At 49.1% G+C, this 17,602-nt stretch overlaps 1 protein-coding gene across 1 annotated transcript in view; it reads right to left on the reverse strand.

Annotated features, from left to right (window-relative positions):
- The window catches only part of SCAP (SREBF chaperone), a 63,660-nt gene that overhangs the window by 13,375 nt on the left and 32,683 nt on the right, over window positions 1–17,602 (reverse strand). The window contains exons 10-17 of the mRNA XM_081931480.1: window positions 16,453–16,547; window positions 12,602–12,700; window positions 11,188–11,409; window positions 9,066–9,481; window positions 6,402–6,587; window positions 4,564–4,765; window positions 3,308–3,423; window positions 1,360–1,942 (exon numbers count right to left, since the gene is read on the reverse strand). Coding sequence (XP_081787606.1) covers window positions 1,360–1,942; window positions 3,308–3,423; window positions 4,564–4,765; window positions 6,402–6,587; window positions 9,066–9,481; window positions 11,188–11,409; window positions 12,602–12,700; window positions 16,453–16,547 — 1,919 coding nt within the window. The remainder of the gene's footprint in view (window positions 1–1,359; window positions 1,943–3,307; window positions 3,424–4,563; window positions 4,766–6,401; window positions 6,588–9,065; window positions 9,482–11,187; window positions 11,410–12,601; window positions 12,701–16,452; window positions 16,548–17,602) is intronic.

The raw sequence follows: 17,602 nt of genomic DNA on the forward strand, positions 1-17,602 counted from the left end.
CCATAAAGAACTTTTTTTTGGGGGGGGGGAGAAACTTGGTTATCTTTCAGTTGCTTCTCATCCCCCGCCCACATCAGAGTCTGGAGACAGCATGCAGGCTGGGTGCGGATAGATGCTCTTGGGGGAACCTCTTGGCATATACAGTGGACGCTTGGGTTGCGAACGTGATCCGTGCGGGATGCGCGTTCGCAACCCGCAGCATTCGCAACCCGCGTCTGTGCAGCTTGTGATTTGGCGCTTCTACGCATGCACAAAGCGCAATTTAGCGCTTCTGCGCAACCGCCGAAACCCATTCTGGTACTTCTGGGTTTCTGCGGTCCACAACCTGAAGCGTCTGTAACCCAAGGTATGACCGTACTACCAGAAGGCATTCTGCAGAACTAGGGGTATTTGGGGATGTAAGGAAAACAGTGACAATTCCATGCCAGGTGAGGATGCGTGTTACATGAGTTGGCCTCTGGCTCATTGGCTTCCCATTTGCCCTTGCCCTTGCTCAAGACAGATTGGGCCATGGCATCTTCTGAGACAGAGATGGGAACCGGATCTGTTTGGCAGGCCAGATCTACAACTGACCCGCCTCCAGGGACATGCGCCTCTCAATCACCAGGTGTCAAGTAACTGCAGCCACTGCTTGAAAGCAGTGTTCAAAATTAGGCACATTTTGTACCTGACTATTGGCCACTTGTGGCCAAGTGAAGATGCCTTTAAATTCTCTAATTCTTAACCTAGCTCATGACTGATAAATAAGACTTTAGAGCTGGCTTGCCCCAAAACGGCAACTACGCATTCCATTTTGGCGACTGTAACCTTGGTTTAAGGAACCATTTGGCGCCTAGCTTATATAGCTGAATTTCTAACACTGCTAGATACATAGCATGGGAGCCATAAGAAATGGGGAGCCTTTAGACTGCGCTCTCAGTTCCTTCTTTTGCAGCTGTAATCGGTGGGCTTTAAGGTACAAATTCTAAAAGCACTGGAGTGCACTTAGGTTACAGTTCTGATTCTTTTCCATTTGGCTCTGTGGGTTTACAATCCCACAGACAACAGTAGGTGGCGGAGAGGTGGGAGGGCCAAATAAGGATCCCTGGTGGGCCTAATCGGGCCCAGGGGCCAAAGGCTCCCGAGCAGTGCTAAGCTGTCATGGACTTGCTGTGTGTGCACATGGCTTTGTGTGCAACAGCCTCAGGGCAGACAGCTGATGCCTCCCTTGATGTCCTTTGCGATCAAAACCTAAAGGAGTTCTTCCTTTCTGGCCTTGGGAGGGGAACTCTGCAGCCGAACAAGCACAGCTATGGAAGGCTCTGCTCCCCCCCAGGCCCCAAAAGCCCAAGGTCAACAAGACCCAGCCTCCTTCCTTACCTCCAGCCTCCCGTTGCTCCGGCCGGCCACAATGAGGTTCCCTTGCAGCTCCAGGCTCCAGATGGAGCTTTCAAAGTCACCGCCCAAAGAGGGAAGGGGGGGCACCTTCTCCAGCCCAGCATAGGGCTCTTCCCCAAGGCTGCCCCTGCGGGCTACGCAGTCCCCTTCCTCGCCCCCGCACCCTGGGGATCTGGACCCACTGCCAGCCTGGGGGCTGAAGGCCACCTGTCCGTAGGGGGCAGAGAAGCCCAAGAAGTTCACGCAGTTGGAGGGGTTCTGTTCCTCGCAGACCTTCTCCACCAGGCTGCTGAAGTCGTAGCCAGACTCCTGCCGGCCGCAGGTGGCCCGGTGGCGGGGCTCTGGGGCAGTTGCGGCCTTGGCTTGCTCAGAGAAGTTGGTGTCGATGAGGGAGGTGAGGTCGGGTTGGTCGCTGAACAGGAGGGGCTGCGGGGGGCTGCGGGCCCTTTTGAAGGGGCGGCGGCAGCTGCCGTCAGAGCCGTCATCTAGCCCACTCTTGCTATCGAGGCGGTTGGGGTCCCAGCAGTCTTGGTAATCAAAGATGCCGCTGTTCTCTCGACGCAACCTGGAAGGCAGCCAAGAAGAGGAGGATGTGGGGTGAGGGGTCAAGCAGAGCACAGAGAGGGATATGGCCACCTTGGAATTAAGCAGACCCCCACCCTAAGCCACTCCAGCAGCTAATTTCTTCTGCAGGTTTGTGGCCAGGTGTGAGGGAAAAAAGTGAGATTACAGTGGTACCTTGGGATGCGAACGGGATCCGTTCCGGAGCCCCGTTCGCATCCTGAATGGAACGTAAGACACGACAGCGCGTCTGCGTGTGTCACATTTTGCCACTTCCGCGCATGATGTCATTTTGAGCATCTGTGCATGTGCGAGTGGCGAAACCCGGAAGTAACGCGCTCCGTTATTTCCGGGTTGCCGTGGAGCACAACCCGAAAGCGCTCGCTCAACCTGAAGCACATTCAACCCGAGGTATGACTGTATAGAGACTTTCTAGGTCAAAGCCAGGACTTTGAATTGGGCCCAGAAATCAACTGGCGCTCAGTGGAATCAGCAAAGGATTGTTGTTTTGTGGTCAGAGGATCTTGCCCCAGCGAGCAACCTGGCTGCTGCAGCTTCCAAACCATCTCCAAAAGCAGCCCCACATATAGCACATTGCAGAAGTCTAAGCTAGAGACTACCAGAGAACAGACAGCAGACGTTTGGGGTGCAGCTTGACCACCTGTTGAAGTTGATGCAACATACCTTGCACCAAAAAGCAACTTCAGCCAGAAGTAGAATTTTCCTTCAGAGACCACTGACAACGTTTTCTCAAGGGATGTCAGGCAGCCCTTGTACATTAGCATTTCGGGACATATTCTGGTAGACAACACACTTGTCAGTAGATTATTGATATCTACCCTCTGTGAAACTGAGGCTGAGAGCACGGAAACCCAGAGATTTAGACTGCATATGGATTTGAACCCAGGTCTGCAGTAAGGACTGGAGCATGCTGGATCGTCAACTCCAATAGGGACATGGCAAAAAAATGGCTAAGTAAACAATCTATTGCCTTTTAAACTGAGGAATCTTCTATAGCCAGCAATCTGCAACCGAGCAAGGGCTTGCACACATTTCCATGATGAGCCATTGAAACTAGTAGCCCATCAGCCTGAAGAAGAGGAGTTTGGATTTGATATCCCGCTTTATCACTACCCTAAGGAGTCTCAAAGTGGCTAACATTCTCCTTTCCCTTCCTCCCCCACAACAAACACTCTGTGAGGTGAGTGAGGCTGAGAGACTTCAGAGAAGTGTGACTGGCCCAAGGTCACCCAGCAGCTGAAGGTGGAGGAGAAGGGAAGCAAACCTGGTTCACCAGATTACGAGGCTACCGCTCTTAACCACTACACCACACTGTAACGGCCGGTCAGCAGCAGGAAGCCAAACCTACCCTTGCTTCGGAATGACGGTGAGGCAGTCGCCCGTCTGAGCGTCCCACACGCGGATCTGGCCCACCAGGCAGCAGCTCACAAGCAGCATCCCGTCACTAGCCAGGCACTCAATGTCCTGCAAAAAATAAAATAAAAATAAAACAGGTCAAATGCTGAACAACTGGTGCAATGCAGGAAGGATCGTGCCCTGAGGACAAGAGGACTCCAGTGTATGCCTCCTGGCTTGCCTCCTTAAAAGTCTGGCTGCTGGATCAGACCAGAGCGAATCCGTCCAGTTTGGCACCCTCTTTCCTATCCTTCCCCCCCCCTTCTTTTCTTTTTTATTGGTTTTCACATATTACATTACAATACAGATGTACCAAAGCCAACACCATTTCCTCCTCATCCCCCCATACATTTACATTTCCTCAATCCATATTATTCTTTTCTCCTTCCTCCCACATCCCTCTGCCCCCACTCGATTTCCTCCACATTATACAATTTACAGTAATCTTTGCATTCTACAATCTTCTCAAATCCTCTATATATTATTATCTTTCCTTACTCATTTTTCTTCCATCCAGTACTTCACATTTTAATCTAGGCATATTAGTGTAACATTTTTTGAGCAATATTTTGCCATATATTCATCAAAACATTTCCACTCCTTTCTTAATTTTTGATTCAACTGATTTCTTATTACAGCAGTTAATTTGGCCAAAATGAAATGTACATTTAGTTTACAAATCCATTCCTCCTTTTTGTGGGTATAAGTTTGTGACTTCCACCTAGCAGCAATCCCTATTTAGGCAGCTGTACTTGCATACAGAAAAATTCCTTTTCCCCCTCTGTGGTATCTCTTCATCTATCATTCCTCTTTCCTATCCTTTCAACAGTGGCAAACCAGGGGTCTCAAAGAAGTGAACAGGCAGAGAAGGAAGGCAACAGCTCTGTCTCTCTCTCTGAAAGCTTATGGGCACTGACTGGCAAAGACTAGGTCTTTGGGAAAGATTCCCAGTGTCCAGGCAACAGGGAAAGGGTGCTTTGTGCCCCACAGTTCCTTGCCCCCCCTTGTTAGCGTTTCTTGCCCTCACAGCATCCCCTTCCGTGACCCCACCCAGCATCGACCTGTCAAAAAATGCAGCCTTTAAAAATTCTGCAACAGCATTATGTTTAGATGTGCTTCTCTATGTGGTTTCCCCTCTGCTCTATTCAGGATGGAAAAGCTGGGGATGAGATACATTCTCTACATCAAGGCCCCTGTCTTGCTTCTCACCATCAGGTGGCCCCTGAGGACCAGAGGAATGATCTCTGTCTCCGGCGGAGAGTAGCCATAGTCATCGCAGGGCAGGTCTCCTCTTCGACGCCGGCTGTGGGAGAGCCCGTTCTGCCCATAGTTTTTGGGACACAGGATTTTGTACAGGCAGAAGAGCAGGAGGACCAAGAGGATCCCAGACGCCAGTCCCAAAGCGGCGACCCTGAGGTGGTTCGTGGGAAATGGAGAAGTCAGTTAGTCACAAATACCTTTGGTTCCAATCCCATCATTTCAAGTACACTGAGACCATCTGCAGGAGCACGGCTGGTCGTTCCCCGGGTTGGTGAGGCTCACTGGACAACAAGGAGCCAAGTCTGCAGTGCCACTGGCCTAGTCCTTTGGAACTCCCTGCCACTAGAGATTCAGCAGGAGCCTTCTGTGCCAACTTCCAAGCACTTGCTTAAAGCTTTTCTATTCTGCCAGGCCTTTGCAGGCAATTAAGAATGCACCCTTCTACAAGGGGTAGTTGATGTCTGTTTTTAACTTCTTTATTGCATGGTTTTATGGTTTTACTGCTGCAAGCTGCTTTGATATATCTTTCTATGACACGGCATAAAATATTTCTATAAATAAAGGAAAAGAATACAACAGATCCAAACAGGTGCCAACGGCTACAGCAGGGTTATCTAGCGCTTGAGTCATTGCAGCTGAGAGAGAACACAGAGCTATGCTCTGTTATAGTAATTTTAAGGTGCACACAATCTCGGATAAATTGTGTGGGATAAAAGCAGATCTTTCACCCAACTCACTACCCTGTTTCCCCGAAAATAAGACAGTGTCTTATATTAATTTTTGCTCCCAAAGGTGGGCTAGGTCTTATTTTCAGGGGATGTCTTATTTTTCCATGAAGAAGAATACGGTACACATTTATTGTCTAATTGTGAGTCAGCCAGACTCCGTCAGGGCAGAGCGAGCAGCAGGCGGCAGCTTGTCTTGGCGGCGGCGCAGTCTCTCTGATTTAAAGAGACCTTGCACAGCCTGAACAGCTCCGGCTGCGCTGCGGCCAATCAATGAGCTGCGTGTTGGCTATGGTCCCGCTGCTATGGTCCAGAGGAGTCAGACGCCTTATGGTAGCTTCGGGGGCCTTATATTCCGGGGTGGCCTTATTATCGGGGAGGAGATTGGAAGAAGATTGGAAGAAATTTAAAGTTTATTTACAGAAACATTGTAAAATTAAGGAATGTTAGAAGGATGTTGGAATGAAGTTACATGGTTTTAGCAGAAATGTTATAAAGGATTAAGTAAAAATAGATTGTTAATTGGTGAGAATGTAAAGTTACATTATATTAAGATAAATTATTAGGATAAAAACAAAGATGGAAAGGATTTGCTAAATAGCTAATTGAACACAAAAAAGGGAGGTGTGAGGAGGTCAAGGAAACAAGCAAATGAAAGATAAGTTATGGAAGGATTGATTTTTTTTAAAAAAATTGTTTTTATTTCTCTGTTTTTTGCTCTTTTTTTCTTTAATTTTGTAATTTTTAAAAACCTTAATAAATATTATTTTTTAAAAAAAAAATATTATCGGGGAGGTCTTATATTCGGGGGGATGCCTTATATTACAGTGAGAGGCAAAACTGGAAGTGGGTCTTATTTTCGGGGGGATGTCTTACTTTCGGGGAAACAGGGTAGTTTCTGTTCTGCAAGATACTGAGAAACCAGCCACTCTAAAGCAGGAGAGTGGCATGCCATGCCCGGCAAACCAGCGGGTGTCTTAATGGGCCCCCTCAGCTCTCCCTCTTCCCTCCCCACCCCTCACTTTGGCAGCATCTCCCCCCCCCCCCAATCAGCTCTCTTACTTGTACAGCGTGACGTCTTGGTGCCCTTGCACTTTGGGCACACCTTCCGCCACCTGCTCCGACTTCTCACTGCTGGGCGAGAAGAATGGGTAGTATCGATTGGCCTCGTGAGGATGGCGTGCCTCCAAGGCCTCCTGCGGCTTCAGGTACAGAGTGACTGGGATGACTGGGAGGATGCTGATGTACCTGCAAAAGCAGCAAAAGAAGCGATAATGACAGGACTGACCGGCCAACATAGAAAAAGCAGGGACAAGAGGCAGAAAGGCTTTCACTTAGTTCACGGCTTTTTCACTGCCTGCGTTTCTTAGCTCGATGCAATGTCCAGTACTGTGTGAATAAGCCAGAAGGCAGCTTTTAGCTACAATTTTTTGTAGATTATCAAAAACAAAAGTGTTGATAGGGCACTGGGGGTGCCTCCATTAAATATACACACTGGGGGTGCCTCCATTAATTATAGTTCCTGGCCAGGCAAGGTTTGCCAGCCCATTTCCCTCTCTTCCTTCAGAAGGTGGCAGAGACAAGCTGCCCTATGCTGGAGCACATGAGCCTTAACAGGATCTTTTTTCACTACAGTGGAACCTTGGTTTTTGAACATACCATAATTTTCACTCCATAAGACGCACTTTTTCCCTCCTAAAATGAAAGGGGAAATGTGTGTGCGTCTTATGGAGTGAATGCAGCGGGGAGGCAGGCAGAAAAAGCCTCCGCGGCTCTTGGGGGCTTCTCCCCAGGAGGGAGAAGGGACTGACGCGGCCAGTCAGTCCCTTCTCCCTCCTCGTAGAAAAGCCTGCAGGAGCCGCGCACCCTTTAAGGAGTGCGCGGCTCCTGTGGGCTTTTCCCTGAGGAGCGACAAGGGACTGATTGACCACGTCAGTTCCTTCTCCCTTCTCCCTCCTGGTCGAAAAGCCCGCAGGAGCCGCACGCTCCTTAAAGGGTGCGCGGCTCCTGTGGGCTTTTGCAGGAGGTGGGGAAATTCCCCCACCTCCCGCAAAAGCAGGGAGAAGGCCTATCCGCTGCTCCCAGAGCTTGGGGGGGGGGGATGCTATTTTTTCCCTTGATTTCCGCCTCTGAAAATTAGGTGCGCCCTATGGAGCGAAAAATACGGTAATCCGTTCCAGAAAACTGTTTGACTTCCAAAATGTTTCAAAACCGAGGATCAAAGGCCTGTCGGCAAAGTGAATGGGGGGAAAATGAGAAACATGCTTCAGAAGCCGTTCGACTTCTGAGTCGTGTTTGAAAACAGAAGCATTCACTTCCAGGTTTTTGGCATTCGGCTTCCGAAATGTTCAAAAACAGAGGTTCCACTGCACTTGCTGTTCTTTCTGAATCTTTGCTAATTCTCTCCCAGGTGTCAATGCTTTTACCCCCCACCCCTTGTTGCTGAGTTCTGTTTTTTTCATAAAATACTACTGCTACTTTGAGAACACGGACGAGGAAGCAGTGTGCAAGTAAACAAAACAAATGAAGTAATTCCAAAATGCATGGCTGTAGGGGAAAGAAGAGCACCCCGTGTTATCAGAGGATACAAGAGCAAAGAACATAAGAGGATCCTGCTGGATCAGGAGCCGATCTAGTTCTGCATCTTGTTCTCACAGCAGCCAACCAGATGCCCGTGGAACACCCACAAACAGGATTCCAGCACAAGAGCCTTGGCATTCGGAATCATTGCTGCCTTAACTGTGGAGGCAGACCATAGGCTCCATCACAGCTAGTAGCCGTCAATAGCCCTCTCTTCCTCCATAAATTGGTCCGATCCTCTTTCAAAGCAAGTTGGTGGCCATCACTGCCTCCTGTTGGAATGAGTTCCACAGTTTTTGTAGTGATCAGGTGGGATTGCTATGAGGAATTATAAAAAAATATGGAACAAGCCATTTGTGTCTGCGATGAAAGCATTGCGTTAACCGGGTTTGAGCCATTTTGATACGATTTCTGATCAATCCATGCCTCTGCATCTGTCCTATTTCTCTACGCCTGACAGGCACGTATAAGCATTCTGAAACACAGGCCAGTTGCTTCATCAGGCATCCTCAGTTCATTAAGTTAATAGGTTACTTTGATCTTTAGACAGATCTAAGGGCCAGGAAGAGAGTTCACAAGGAGATGGTAAATACTGTTTACTGCTGTTTATGACCTCCGGGGTTTTTTAAAGCATTGCTTCCTATTTTATTTACTCTGGACTACTATGCATGCTCAAGTAGGAAATAGTCTCTTTGTAGTTAAAAGAATTTCTTCTGATCTAACTTTGTCCCCACGTGGGGTTTTTTGAAATCTGATTGGTTCTTACGAACACTGTGTAAAAAGTTATTTTGTGAATAAAACGACCTGGGTAGAGGGGTGGACAGGAATTATTATTGGCACCCCTCCTAGAGTCTTGCTGGTCAATCTATTAATCAGAGTCCAATCTTTCCTTTGCTTTGGGAACGCCACAGTTTTAACAGGAAGAAGCCAGCCGTACACCCAGAGCTCAAGGGGCCAGAAGGCTCCACACCAACTTGGGAGGCCAATCTCAAAGTACACACACCTCCCGACATCACAGGGGAGACTCTGGCCACTGACATTCCCTCCCTCTGCTTAACCAACGGTCCACAGATGCAGCAGAGCGAGAGAGACTTTGGGAGCTTTCTGCCCGGGCAGAAACATCAGGACTGTCTTCTTGCCACTCACCGTTTGGCCAGCGTGATGTTGTAGTAGCTGAACAGAGAAGGCCAGTGCCGGAAGGAGAGTTTCCTCCAGATCTCCTCATCTTCCACTCCCCATGTCACTTCCGCCTTGGGGCCCAGATCCGGCTGCCCACTGCTCCCCCGGCTCTCCTGCTCTTCAGCCTTGGCACGGTGGCTCGATTCTTGCCTGCTCAGCGAATCCAGCGTCTGGTTCTCCGACAGCTGCTGGACGGGGTCCGAAGCGAAGACAGAGAGGGACAGCTTGGCATCGCCGGTGGGAAGGACCTCCCCAGGAACCGGCATGGCGGGCAGCCCTGCCTCCCCCAGCGGGCTCTGCTCCGTGACTTGAGAGGCCAGGTAAGGGCGGAGGCCTGCCGGGTCGGTGTAAAACAAGATGCCAATCCACACCATGGTCCCTGTCTGCAGGGAAGGCAAGGAAGGAGGAGAGCATTATAGCGTGCAGAAGAAGAAGAGTTTGGATTTGATATCCCGCTTTATCACTACCCGAAGGAGTCTCAAAGTGGCTAACATTCTCCTTTCCCTTCCTCCCCCACAACAAACACTCTGTGAGGTGAGTGGGGCTGAGAGACTTCAGAGAAGTGTGACTGGCCCAAGGTCACCCAGCAGCTGCATGTGGAGGAGCGGAGACGCGAACCTGGTTCACCAGATTACGAGTCTACTGATCTTAACCACTACACCACACTAGCTCTCACAGAACCCTGCTTTCCCTGACACAAAAGTCTCCCAGAACCAAAAATCCATGGGTTCTAAGCAAAGGAGCCTTTGTGGACCTCAGAAATCCACAGCCCTCTTCTGGATTGAGGCCACTCCCCAATTTGTTTCACTTCCCGGCACCCGTCTGTTGATGGAAGAGCCAGAAGCAGCGTAAAAGAAACCAAAGAGGTGTAGTTCTCCATGCAGATAGGGAACCCAAGACACTCCAGCTACTTTTGGACCCAGTCGACATGATCAATGGTCAAACACCCTTCTGTGTGCTGTTCATGAGCCAGAAACAGCGGCCAACTCCAAACACTGCCTAAGGAATCATCTATCCCACAAGATTTATCACACTGTCATGCTGATTATTTATTGATATTTAACTGAATGTTTTGTTGATGGCTTCTCTGTATTTTCTGACGTCGTTCTTTGTATTCTTGGCTTTAAACATTAATATACTTTATTTTTTAAAAAGCTTACTGTTTTTTACATAAACCGCTTAGGGGCCTTGCATTTTAAGTGGTATAAAAATACTACTGATGATGATTATCTGCCCCTCCGAAATCCCAGTCCTTAGGCATGGCCTGGGCGAGTGCACCAACATCTATCCTCCCAGCTGACTAGGTGACCTCAAATACTGCTAATATATAACATGCATGCCGCTTTTAAGGCATAAAGAGATTTACAATCTCTGTAAATTTTAGCCCTAATTATTAATTATTATTATTATTATTATTATTATTATTATTATTATTACCCCGCCATTCCCAGTTAAAAAACCAGGCTCAGGGCGGCTAACAACAAATTTAAAACAATTATAAAAACAGCATAAAATACAGTATAAAAACATGAACAACAATAAAAATCAAAAATCAATTAGATAATCCCCAGGGCTAGCTGGCTGAATTGGTCCTACTTGGGCCAGCGAGGAGGTCAGGGGAGAATTAGCTGTGGGGTCTCAGAGCGGGTGATCTTCATAAAAGCGGAGGGGGAGGGAAGAAAAGGGAAATAAAAGATCAGGCTGAATTCAAATTAAAGGCCAGGCGGAATAGCTCTGTCTTACAGGGCCGACAGAAGGCATTAAAAGAAGCAGCAGTGAGGTCACCATGATTTCAGAGTCGGGGGGGACGAGGCATCCTGTCAACCCTCCACCCTCTGGCTCATGCCATTGTTCCAGCGCCCACAGACACTAAGCAAGGCAGATGATGGGTACAAGGAACCAGCCATGCTAGCCAGCTACAGCCTTGGCTCTTGCTGCCTCTTTGTGTTACACCTCCCAGCCCTGCCCTCAGCCCAACAGGGCTTTTCTGCTCCACCCCCCAGGTGACAAAAGCCCTGCCTGTTCCTCCCACTGCAAGCATCCCACTTCCTGCAGCACCATACGCAGAGCTGCTCTGGGGAGGGCCTACCATAATGAGTCTCTGGGCCAGCCGGGTCCTGGCGAAGAAGTAGATCACCCGCAGGCGTTTGGGCAGGCGCAGGTTCCTGAAGGAGGAGGGCTGCAGGGTGATGGTGTGCGGGGTGGCAGGCCGCATGGCGGGCTGACGCTCATACCGCTGGGAGCGGCTCGCCGGCTTGGTGGAGGAGGGCATGCAGGCTTCGGCCGGGAGGCGCCTGTTCAGATCCGCAAGCTGCCAAGAGAGGGAAAGTGGTGGGGTCAGAGACAGAAAGACAACAGCAAACTTAACAACAACAACAACAACAACTAATATTATTTATACCCCACCCTCCCCGGCCAGAGCCGGGCTCAGGTCGGCTAACACCAATAAAATCACAGTAAAAACATAATAGGGGGAAAGGGGGGGCAATTTAAAATACAGGTTAAAATGCAATTTAAAATACAGCCTCATTTTAAAGTAGCTGATAAATCAAGACCATAAGGGGAGGGAAACATAAGGGTCAGACCGAGTCCAAACCAAAGGCCAGGCGGAACAGCTCTGTCTTGCAGGCCCTGCGGAAAGATGTCAAGTCCCGCAGGGCCCTGGTCTCTTGGGACAGAGCGTTCCACCACGTCGGGGCCAGTGCTGAAAAGACCCTGGCCCTTGTTGAAACCAATCTAACCTCCTTGAGGCTTGGGACCTCCAAAGTGTTGTTATTTGTGGACCTTAAGGTGGCCTGAAACACAGGGTTGCCAGAGAAGCTGGCCATTGGCGTCCCACACTGCGGCACACAGAATCCCGAATCGGTGCCCTGAATCTGTGTTCAGCGAATTGCCTCCAATGACAAGTGCCAGTTTAAGTCATCCACGTACAGCTGACTTGAACCTCTGTATTCAGAAGTGCCTGATCTTGTAATCCCTGCTCCTCTCAGCTCATGACACCCAGCCAAGCACACAAGGGTTAGCTCACTCCCCTTTGATTCTGTAATCTCATCCCCAGTGCCCCCTCCCCTTCCCTGTAAAAAGCGTTTTCCAGAACATTTTGCACAACCAACCAAGGAAGATTACAACACAATGCAATTCAAAACAGTGGCAATTTTTGCACATTTATTCAAAATCCAATTATAATTACCTAGTTCAATTCATTTGACGGTACTTATAAACCTGATTCAGTGATGGTCGGATAGTCATATATACTTCCAGCACCCCCTGCCTCCCCTCTAGAGAATCCCACGGCCCCCTCTGGGAACCACTGCAAGGAATAAACAATTATGTTATACGACCTTCCGTTAGACATCTGAAGGCAGCCCAGTATCAGGAAGTTTTTAATGTCTGATGTATTGTGTGTTTAATATTTTGTGGGAAGCCACCCAGAGTGGCTGGGGCAACCCTGTCAGATGGGCAGGGCACAAGTGATAATCATTATTATTACTGCCTTCTTTTACCTCCATGCGGCGGATGTCAATGGACAGGACGGTGGTGAAGAAGAGCATCTGGAGGAAGAAGTCGGACACCAAGCCCACCACAGCAAAGAGGCAGAATTCCTGCAAGGCACAAGAGAGGAGGGTGTTTGTTAGCTGCTGTACTAAGCTCCCAGCAGGGAGAGACACCCCAGAGCAGGCAGCAAATGCAGATCTTTGTGCAGCAAGAAACGGTGTGCAGCTGGGAGCTGGTTATGCCAGACATGACTCAGCAGTCCTCACTCAACAACAGGAGCAGCAGTTCCAGGATCTTTTTTTTTTTAATATAATTTTTATTCATTTTCTCATCAAACAATAATTTCACTTGACATCACCAATGCCATCTTTCCGCACTCTGCTGAGCTCAAGACTTCCTTCCTCCCCACCCCTTAACAAGCTTTCTATTACAAATCTGTATCTCGCATTTATAACTTAAACTATAAAGTCCACGTTGTAGGAATCATTTCAGTCTTCAAACTTTCGCAATGATTATTAACGTAATTGATACATTTACTCCAGTCTGTCTGGAATTTTGAGTCCTCCTAGTTCCTGATTCTGCAAGTCAGTTTTGCCAGTTCTACATAGTCCATCATTTTTGTCTGCCACTCCGCAATCGTTGGTATTTCCTGTAATTTCCACTTTGGGGCTAATAAAGTTCTTGCCGCAACTGTGGCGTACAAAAAATAGTCTTTGGTCCACTTTTGCAATTTCTTCCCCCAGCAACCCCAGCAAAAATGCTTCCGGTTTTGGGGGGAAGGTGTATTTAGGATCTGTTTCAGGATCCGTGCTGCCCAGTGCAGGGAGCAGGGAGGAGGTAAGGGTTTGTGTGAACATGTGCGTTCCCACATCTCTCGACACAACGGGTCACCTATTTGAGGGACCAATTCTACCTCCAGAGAGCAAGAAGAGTGCCAAGGCTGAGTAGGCTAAACCCAGGGGGTAATGACCTTGACAGATTAGAGAACTGGGCCAAAACAAACAAGATGAATTTTAACAGGGAGAAATGTAAAGTATTGCACTTGGGAAAAAAGAATGAGAGGCACAAATACAAGATGGGTGACACCTGGCTTGAGAGCAGTACATGTGAAAAGGATCTAGGAGTCTTGGTTGACCACAAACTTGACATGAGCCAACAGTGTGATGCAGCAGCTTAAAAAGCCAATGCAATTCTGGGCTGCGTCAATAGGAGTCTAGCATCTAGATCAAGGGAAGTAATAGTGCCATTGTATTCTGCTCTGGTCAGACCTCACCTGGAGTACTGTGTCCAGTTCTGGGCACCACAGTTCAAGAAGGACACTGACAAACTGGAACGTGTCCAGAGGAGGGCAACCAAAATGGTCAAAGGCCTGGAAACGATGCCTTATGAGGAACGGCTAAGGGAGCTGGGCATGTTTAGCCTGGAGAAGAGGAGGTTAAGGGGTGATATGATAGCCATGTTCAAATATATAAAAGGATGTCACATAGAGGAGGGAGAAAGGTTGTTTTCTGCTGCTCCAGAGAAGCAGACACGGAGCAATGGATCCAAACTACAAGAAAGAAGAACATTAGGAAGAACTTCCTGATAGTAAGAGCTGTTCGACAGTGGAATTTGCTGCCAAGGAGTGTGGTGGAGTCTCCTTCTTTGGAGGTCTTTAAGCAGAGGCTTGACAACCATATGTCAGGAGTGCTCTGATGGTGTTTCCTGCTTGGCAGGGGGTTGGACTCCATGGCCCTTGTGGTCTCTTCCAACTCTATGATTCTATGAGGTAAATGTCCTTAGCCAAAGAGTGCAGCACCAGACCTCAAGCGCATGGGGCGAGGGTCAAAAGCACATGAAGCCTGCGGCAACTTGGCTCCCTATTGCCACCTTGGACTCTGTGACAAGCACGCTGAGCATTATCTCTTCTGCGTCCTTCACGTTCAGGGCCACAGATAAGGGGCAGACAAGCAGACCTGTTCTAGGCATCATTATTGCAAAGATACAGAAATCAGGGCTGGAAGGTTTGGATTTCAGCCACCAGAATCTGCCGCCATTCTGCTGCTACAGCACAGGAGGCATCAAGGTTCTGCCTATCAGCTCAAAATACGCTTTCTATCCCATCAAAAGGATCTTAAAGATATTTAATCTATGAACTGTGAAGAAGGGAACAGAGACAAGCAACACTTTCAGGCCACGGCAGGCTTCCAAGAGGAAGTCCTGCCAGGAACAGACCCAGTTTAGGGAGTGGACTATTATGCAGCAGCTGCCTTCAACAGGCCGTGAGGGCCTTACAATGGTAGTGACGTAAAGCGTTCCCTAAGACATATGCAAGTCTCAACACACTGAGCGGCTTTCAAGGTAAAATGTGAGTTACATTATGGCAGAGCTGTTTCACGCTATCCCACCCTTTGCCCTTGGAAGCCCTGCAAGAAGCTGCTGCAGGAACTGTGAGCAACGTCATAGGAGGGGTGTTTCCGAGACCAAGAAGAACTCCCTTGTTATGTTTTGCTATGGGATACTGGCTGTTGTTTATGTACCGTATTTTTCGATCTATAGAATGCACTTTCCCCCCACCAAAAATGAAGGGGAAATGTGTGTGCGTCCTATGGAGCGAATGCAGGCTCCTTGGCGACGCGCCTGTCCTGCGCAGAGAGAGAAGGCGCAGCGCCCCTTGAGCAACGCGCCTGTCCAGCGAAGCCGGAGGAGGAACAGAAGGAGACCCTTCTGTTCCTTCTCCAGCTTCGCTGAGGGGCGCTACCCCTTCTCCCTCTCTGCGCAGCACTTCTCCTGTGAAGGAGGGGCGCTGCGCAGAGAGAGAGAAGGCGCAGTGCCCCTTCAGCGACGCGTCTGTCCTGGCTTCTGCTTTAGCCCTGCGCAGCCTCTTTGAGCAGGGAAAGCCTTCATCCCGCTGCCCTGAAGAGGCTTGGCGCGGTTACCCCAGAAGCCAGAACAGCCACACGTTATCCCAGAAGCCAGATCCCTCTTGCTGTTCTGGCTTCTGGGGTTCAGAATAATTTTTTCTTGTTTTCTGCCTCCCAAAACTAGGTGCGCCCTATCGTCCGGTGCGCCCTATGGTGCGAAAAATACGGTAATCTTGTTATATTTATAGTACTGAAATGTGGTTTTAGTTTTGGTTTGGTTTTTGCATGTTACTACATTTGCTATTGTGTCATTTTGGTCTGTTGTTATGAAATTGCTTTTGCACTGTTTGGTTTTGAAACGCTTTCCCGTTTTCTTTGTTGTAAGCTGCTTTGAGCATGATTTTTGGGGAGGGAAAGTGGCATATGAATAAATGAATAAATGGAACGCCGCACTCTCCCCCATCTGAACTGCATCTAGAACAGCCTTTCTCAACCTGTGGGTCCCCAGATGTTGTTGAACTACAAATCCCATCACCCCTAGCTAGCAAGGCCAGAGCTCAGGGATGATGGGAGTTGTAGTCCCACAACAGGTTGAGAACCGCTGATCTAGAAGGTAGCAAGATGGCAACATGGATGGCTGAGGCGCCCCCAACAGCCAAGCCCCATCTAGACTTGTAGCGTCAAGGCAGTCTTCAAGGGGGACCTCACTAGGGAAGTGTCTCAGGGCTACAGAAACACAACTGACTGTTGCCAAATGAAAACACGGTGACATATGATGAGCTGGTAGATTGAATTGACTGAAAATTTTGGCAACTGCAGGAAGAGGGTTGGCAGATGGCACAAGATGCTGTGGACTAACATGGAATGGCAACACAGGAGGTCTGAGAAGAAGGGCAGGAGCACAAGCCCTACTATGTCCAAGGATACTCTGCAGGTGGTGGGTAATTGCCAGGCTAAACTAACCCCACCCCAAGAAGCCAAGCAGGGCTTCTGCCCCACCAGAACCCACCAAGTACCTGGATAGCTGGGACGAAGGTGAAGTAGCCAATCAGAATGATCCCCAGCTCTGTAGCCATGTTCTTCATAATTGACCAACTCTCATTGCTCAAACCTGGGGAAGGAGAAGAAGAGTTTGGATTTGATATCCCGCTTTATCACTACCCGAAGGAGTCTCAAAGCGGCTAACATTCTCCTTTCCCTTCCTCCCCCACAACAAACACTCTGTGAGGTGAGTGGGGCTGAGAGACTTCAGAGAAGTGTGACTAGCCCAAGGTCACCCAGCAGCTGCAGGTGGAGGAATGGAGTCGCGAACCCGGTTACCCAGATTACGAGTCCACCGCTCTTAACCACTACACCACACTGGCTCTCTGGGGAAAAGGGACACATGAAAATAAGGTTAAGGCCAGTGATTGGAAGCTGGGGGCCTGCTTGATCTGCAGCAACTGCCCAACACACAAACATTTTAAGGGGGCAGAGGCATTGATTTACGACAGGGGAGCCTTGTTGGCCTGGGGGCCAGGTCTTTATCTCCCCCCATCACTTGGTCCAACTTTGGTAGCTGCGTGGGACCACCCACTTGCCAATAATAATAATAATAATTTATTATTTGTACCCCGCCCATCTGGCTGGGTCTCCCCAGCCACTCTGGGCGGCTTCCAACAAAGATGAAAGATACACTAAAATGTCACATATTAAAAACTTCCCTGAACAGGGCTGCCTTCAGATGTCTTCTGAATGTCAGGTAGGTGTTTATCGCTTTGACATCTGATGGGAGGGCGTTCCACAGGGCGGGCGCCACTACCAAGAAGGCCCTCTGCCTGGTTCCCTGTAACTTGGCCTCTCGCAGTGAGGGAACTGCCAGAAGGCCCTCGGAGCTGGACCTCAGTGTGCGGGCAGAACGATGGGGGAGGAGACGCTCCTTCAGATATACTGGACCGAGGCCGTTTAGGGCTTTAAAGGTCAGCACCAACACTTTGAATTGTGCTCGGAAACGTACTGGGAGCCAATGTAGGTCTTTCAAGACCGGTGTTATATGGTCTTGGTGGCCGCTCCCAGTCCCCAGTCTAGCTGCCGCATTCTGGATTAGTTGTAGTTTCCGGGTCACCTTCAAAGGTAGCCCCACGTAGAGCGCATTGCAGTAGTCCAAGCGGGAGATAACCAGAGCAT

The sequence above is a fragment of the Podarcis melisellensis genome (assembly GCF_964234715.1).
Source record: "Podarcis melisellensis genome assembly, chromosome: 12".
Classification (NCBI taxonomy): Eukaryota; Metazoa; Chordata; class Lepidosauria; order Squamata; family Lacertidae; genus Podarcis; species Podarcis melisellensis.